Consider the following 6,541-nt stretch of genomic DNA (forward strand, 5'->3'; position numbering starts at 1 on the left):
TGGCAAAGGAAACGTACATATTTTTCACTTTAAGGCACACTATTTATCATATCCTAAAACAAACGTTACTAACAAGCCCTTTAACGGTTTTGCGCCAGTTTCCTGTTTCAAAATAAAAGCATGGATTTCAAAATAAAACCAAAGTACCTTTGAAACAAACGTAAAATTTTTTTACCAAATTTAAAGGTCATTTACAGTTACCAATGTAGTTTTATTTATTATACATTATATAATAAGTTTTTCTTAAATAAAAAGTTTGTTACTTTATTCTGAATCCTGCATTGGGTCCTCACCCCACATCATACATATAATCCACATTATAACTCTCAGCTTGCATTTGTCATCCATCCCTCTAACCTTCAGGTTGACTCCTGCCTCTGTGGATATGCTCCTGTTCTTTCTGTGCCTCAGGTATATTTTTGTTGTTGTTGTGAACCACTTCCTCTATCTGTAAGTGACGCATGCTATGGGCAGTCATCTCTTGTTCCTCCTGATCGCCATTTGTCTTCTGCTGGCTACATGTTGTGTCTGTGTTATTGTAAGTAGAGTTAATTAAGAAATAGCACAATATGAGAGGGTTATTAAAAAATTATGAATAATAAGTCCCAGGAAGTTTACTAACTGGTTTGTATTTTCTTTTCTTAATTTGTAGGTGTTTTCTAGGATTTAAGTTAGCGTGACATAGACCTAACAATATCTAGTGCTGGTCGAAAAACTAACATAGCTTTTGCACACAGGAGTTCCTGAATTTTGAATTTGAGTTTTGGTCATTTAGCTGCAGATAGTCAGATCAGCAGGTCAGCACATCATCTTTAAAAGGTGTCATTTGTCTGTTTTGAGCAGGCTGATGGGTAGTTTACTTCTTCCTGTGTTAAGTCTCCACACGAACCACAACCTACACTATTAAAAGCCTCATCATGCAGAAACAGACAGAGACTGCAGAAAACAAGAAAACATTTTCTTGTTATTCTCCATGTATAACTATGCCCTTTTTTAGGGGAAGGGATATTAACACACACTTGTCCATGCAAGTCATTTTTATCCACCTTATCCATCACCTTTGCAGACTGTGATTCTCAGTATGTACATACAGTATATACAAACAGGGTGCTGTGGTGGTGGATATTCAGAACAAATGTGTCAGCAGCCACTGGTGCTTCATGCTTCCTGCTGAATTGTTAATAGATAGTGACTCTAGACTCTGGTGTTACTTTCACATCTATATCAGATACAGTAAATTCACAGGTTGTACTGCTAATGCAGAGTAGGAATGACTTTTAAAGACGAGGGATGGCTATTTGTTGATGCAAGTAGCATTTTGTGATTGTCTTGAACATTTAGGCAAGTCTCTGTAAAGTAATATATTTGTTACAGTAAAAAAGCAATGCTGTAATATAGTATTATATGTAACTTTGAGATTTAATGTGTTCTAGTTGCCTACTTTAATCTTGTATATCAGGCCAGCTTATGCCTGATTTTTCTTTTTCTGTGTTAATAGAAACTTCCCCCACTTAACACTCTGTGCTTACATGTGAAAGCACAGTTTGACAGAAGGAAACAGACGTCGTTCCTCTCTGCACAGCGATGGTTGGTGGTCAACGTTGTTATTGTAGCTACTTCGTTCACAGCATTGTGCTGCTGCTCTGTCTTCATTGTAAGTACACCTCTGCTTCCAGATGTTTGTGACATGTGTTGCATTTGTTCATTAACTCTGATACATGGTTAGAGTACCTAGAGGTCAGGAGTGCTTCTGTTATTGAGAAGTGACATGTCTTCGCTGGAAGAGGCTTGCAATGTATATTTCTTGTTGAGTTTCCAAATGCAGTATTACTAAATGCAGCAGTGGCTTTAAAGCATAACATGTGAATTTGTGAAATCCTTTTAAAGGAACTTAAGGACTGATCGCCCCTTCTGCTGCTGTTACTTCCTGATTTATTATTTTTGTAAGTGTTGGTTGTACAATATACTTTTTTACATGCTTATAGGCTTATAGTGCTTCTCATACAGTACATTTCTATGCAGTAATTGTTTTGACAGGAATGGGGGCGTGGACGTGTTTGTAGATGTGTGGATCCAAGTGTTGCTTCTCTTATGTTTCAAGTAGATATTAAAAACAATTTAAAAAAGGGAAAGAAAAAAAAAAAATACAACATGTATTCATTAGAAAGGACAACGTAACTGATTATAGTGCTATAAAAAAAAGCTGTGAGTCAGACATGACACTAGAAGCATTTCCTGAGTATCTCCACCAGTGGAAGCAACAGTGGCAGAACGTGATGAGCTCACAGCACAGAGGGCAGCTGTAACCTTTGACCATGAATTTGTGTTTGCACCATTTCTTTTTCTTTCAAAACACTATAGCTTTGACCATCACATAGACTATTGTTGTATTAAAGTATATATTGTTATTATATATATTATTATTGCTACTAATAAACAACCAACGTTAACAAACACATTTATTTTCTAATTCCTTCCTGAAAGTCCGACATTCAATTTCCATAAGTTCAGTTTGTTTATTTTCATTTTTGGGCTTTATTTTTATTTATTTGTTGTGCTATTTTTATGCCAAAATTAGAAGATTATTAGTTATTTTTTTCCATATAGAAGTTGCAACATTAAAAAAATCATTAGTAGAGCCATATTGTGTAATGATTTTTGCCATATTTAAATATATATGTTATGCCAGGTCATTTATATTATACATTATACATTTTCTATGCTATAACTAGAGGATAATGTTGTTGGCAGGCCATTTTTGTCTCATTCCCTCACTTATTGAGCAGTAGCCAGGGTACACCAGTCTGTGGCAGGGCTAACACATAGACACAGAGAAGAGTTTAGAGTTACCAATTAACCTATTCCAACTAACTGCATGTCTTTGGACTGTGGGAGGAAGCCGGAGGACCCGGGGAGAACCTACGTAAACTCCACACAGAAAGGCCCCGGCCTGATGGTGGAATTGAACTCAGGACCTTCTTGCTGTGAGGCAACAGTGCTAACTACCCTGCTGTCCTTTCACAAAGATATGTTTATTTATTTTTTCAGATGTGGAGACTTCCAGTGGAAAACGTGTCATTCATAAAAAAGTTGGCGATACTGTGGAGCTTTCATCAGGCTTACCAACTGAAGGTGTGACTGCAGCAACGTGGAGATATGGAGGAATAAATGTTGCAGACAAAGATGTGGGTGTTTTTGAAAAATCTCCATTTAAGGACAAATCAGAGCTGGACCTCACAGACTTTACTTTAACAGTGAGAAAACTGACTCTTCAAGATTCTGGTGATTTCATGTTTATCTCAGGCTTGAATAACAAGCAAAGGCCTTCAGTCACCATCACTCTGCAAGTTCATGGTAAGACAAGCTTCTTTATTATTAAACAAGCATCTTGATAACCTTTAATTTGGTGATTGATTAAACGTGATTCTCTGTTAGCGTATGGCTCTTCAACCTTTCTTTCCTATGTATTCTTTATTTAATTATTTTCTTTGTTGGCAGTCATTGTTATATGGCATTGTTAAATATTGATTGTGTGTAATGATATTTAAACTGCTTTATATTATATTTTCACGTTTGTGTTTCTATACTGAAACCTGTAAATCCGTGTGAAGTCCAATGTGACATTTTAATAATAATGATGACAATGAAAACATGTTGAGATAAAAACTAGTTTATATATTTGTTCCAGTAGGAAACAAATAAATTATTATAGCTACAATATTTGTTTTTCATCACCAATTATGTAATAATAAGGAAGTCATTTTCTTACTACTTTTAAATCACTTCTCGAAATCCATCTGTTCAGAACTGCATACCCTTCAATATAAATTGGTGTTAGTCTATTGCTACCTTGATCAGTTTCATAGCTTTTATCAGTTTTTAGATTGCTTTTTGATTTTGCTGTACTAATGTAAGGTGACCTTGAGGGTCTTTAAAGGTTCCTATAAAGAAAATATATTATTATCAGTAGTAGTAATATTATCTTCGTTTCTCATTTTTGACAATGTTTATAATGGCATGATAGCTTTTTTTAATTTTATCATTTATATCTTGGTTTGGTTTTTGTTTTGTTTTTTTCATTTAGACTTGATGTAACAAGCTGACACAGAAGAAAAAATACTTTGAATTTAATGAAGTTTATTGTTCGTATTTGGCTTAATTTAAATAACAAATTAGCAGTACTCTGAACAAACATCTACTTTAAGCTGTGACAGAAAGATGACCTGACACAAACTCTCTTTGTCTTTCTGTTTTCTCATTAGAGCCCATAACTAAACAGCCTGTCATAAAAATTTCCTCAAATGAATCATGTAAAGTTCTGCTGGAGTGCAGCGCAACTGGTGATGTCAGCTACAAGTGGACTGTAGGAAAACAAACACTAACTGGTCCCAGTCAACAATACATCATCAGGGAGCAGGATGGAGAGACCAATGTCACCTGCACAGTTTCCAATCATGTCAGTGAGAAGTCTGCATTTCAAACAGTGACGTGCAGCAAAGATCATTCACACAGAAAAGAAACAGGTATGTGGAGAGTGACTGAGGTTGTGAACACAATGTAACTGCTCTGTTTATATAATTTATTATTACTGTTTGTGATTTCAGAGTGCAGCTCTTCTTCTTCTCATGTCATGTTCATTGCTGGGCTGTTTACTGGAGTACTGATCACTGTACTGTTGCTCTTTCTGCTTTACTGCATAAAGTCAAAGGGTAAGAACTTTTGCTACTACTATTAAAAATGTTCTATTAATCTCCTAATCTCATAATACTTTTTTTTTTCTACAGGTCTATGTCACAAAAGGTCAGTGTCATGGTCCTGGGTGTGGGGACTCAGTGTTTGCGTTTTTCATGGTTTAGTCCTTTGTATTTTTAACTTCCTTAGTTATCTTTAGTATTTTGTGATTTCTAGTCTTTAGGGTTTGATACTGTGCCTCTCCTGTGTTCCATGTATCACATTGACTCAGTTATGTTCTAATGTCTGTGTTCCCTCCTGTTTCCCATCCCCATCCGGGTGTATTTTCTTTTCTCCTCTTTCTGCTTACCTCCCAAGTCCCAGTTTTTTCAAGTCTCAGGTTTCTGTATTGTTTTAATATGCAACTTGTGTCTTTATATTTAACTTTCCCCAGTTTAGGTTTCCATTAGTTTATCACAGTCTCCTGTTGGCTTTTCTTTGCTTTCTGCTAGCATTCATCTTCATCACTATTGTCTGCATTTGGGTCCACACTCTCTCCACTCCACGCCATCTGCCACAGCAGACGTGACAATTGGTGAAACTCATCAATAGCAGTAATTTAGAAAATACTTTTATTCTACTAATAAAAACATATTTTAATTATTTCAGGCTCACACAGTCTGAAACAATCAACCAGGAAGAAAATCAACAGCATGTGTACTCGGCTCTTTCCCACGGTCAGGTCTAACACTGTTTACATGCTCTGATCATCACATTTAACTGTTAAAGAATGATTAAATGTTAGATCATTTGGAGACGTTAATTATTGTGACTTTGACTCAACTGTTATTAACTTGCAGGTGATCGTTGTGTTTATGAGACAGTTAGAGGCTCTGAAGATGCTGCACCAGGTACAGTATGACAATGATGAGCCATCAAAGTAATAAATGGGAACTCTTGGATTTCAAGAATTTCAGTTGTGACATTCTTAAACTATTCTTACTGTATTTCAGGTGGATCACAAATACAGTGCATCAAATCAGACTAGAGGAGCTGCAGTTCTGCATGTCTGTGGTATTTTTTGGGTGTCTTATTTTAAATGTAATTATTATATCAAATCCTATTTGTTTTTAAAAACAGGATGATTTAAGAGCACAATTACGCACAACTCATTGTTACCCTGAAGATTTAACACCATTTTCACTGTATAAAGTGGTATGAAAGACTGTGTCTGTTTCACATGACCTAGTTTGAATTATCTTGTGAATCTTTGAAAGGAAAAAAATAAAAAACTTTTCTGGCATTTCCTCACATCTGTTTGACTTTAGTTGAAGATTCACTCTTAACAAAACTAGTGCAGACTATAGTACATGTTTGAAATATAAAATACTGTTAACCTTTACAAATTATCAATAATCTTTTTTCTTCTATTTATAAGACTGTAGGTAACCATGAGTAGACTTTATATCAGTTGTATCTATTTTTGTAGCTCTGAAGTCAACCAGAGTGGCATACCATTTTACACATGTATTAACACATATGACATATGTTGTTTTCTATTTAGCATTTTAAAATCTGTTCATATCTAATTCATTTTTCAATTGAAGTGACTCAAAGTGATTTTCTTCATATTAAACTTGTTCAAATATTTATCTAGTATATGCTATGCTAGACTGAATTATTTGATGATCTATACAGATCATTTGCTTTGGTTAAAGAGAATCTGTGAATATTTTTACACGCTTCTAAAGTAGCTTTCCATAGTTCACACAAATTAGATTTTTATTAACACCTGAAAACAAACTATTTCACTCCCCAGTAAGACAAAAACAGAAAGCTCCTTCCGGTGGTGTCAAGCCTTTATATTTTC

The 6,541-nt window shown here is 35.1% G+C and overlaps 1 protein-coding gene across 3 annotated transcripts; it reads left to right on the forward strand.

Moving 5' to 3' along the window:
• The first annotated feature begins 202 nt into the window (after positions 1-202).
• Positions 203-5,964, forward strand: LOC116327074. 3 transcript variants are annotated; one of them, XM_039609894.1, is made up of 10 exons: positions 203-411; positions 1,544-1,654; positions 3,049-3,185; positions 3,256-3,354; positions 4,263-4,523; positions 4,605-4,709; positions 4,785-4,800; positions 5,341-5,408; positions 5,532-5,582; positions 5,685-5,964. In XM_039609894.1, exons 4-10 carry the CDS (start codon positions 3,291-3,293, stop codon positions 5,717-5,719), a joined length of 600 nt encoding a protein of 199 aa, XP_039465828.1. In that variant the 5' UTR covers positions 203-411; positions 1,544-1,654; positions 3,049-3,185; positions 3,256-3,290; the 3' UTR covers positions 5,720-5,964. The 3 variants fall into 3 exon arrangements, with proteins under 3 accessions (XP_039465828.1, XP_039465827.1, XP_039465826.1); XM_039609893.1 differs by having other exon boundaries at positions 1,539-1,654; positions 3,049-3,354; XM_039609892.1 differs by having other exon boundaries at positions 3,049-3,354.
• The last annotated feature ends 577 nt before the right edge of the window (positions 5,965-6,541 follow it).

Source organism: Oreochromis aureus, linkage group 3 (genome assembly GCF_013358895.1).
Source record: "Oreochromis aureus strain Israel breed Guangdong linkage group 3, ZZ_aureus, whole genome shotgun sequence".
Taxonomy (NCBI): Eukaryota; Metazoa; Chordata; class Actinopteri; order Cichliformes; family Cichlidae; genus Oreochromis; species Oreochromis aureus.

Coding starts and splice junctions, on each gene's coding strand:
- LOC116327074 (XM_039609893.1), top strand. CDS start 1,585: ATGGTTGGTGGTCAACGTTGTTATTGTAGCTACTTCGTTCACAGCATT. Junction 5,409..5,531: donor GTACTCGGCTCTTTCCCACG/GTCAGGTCTAAC, acceptor ATTAACTTGCAG/GTGATCGTTGTGTTTATGAG. Junction 5,583..5,684: donor CTCTGAAGATGCTGCACCAG/GTACAGTATGAC, acceptor ACTGTATTTCAG/GTGGATCACAAATACAGTGC.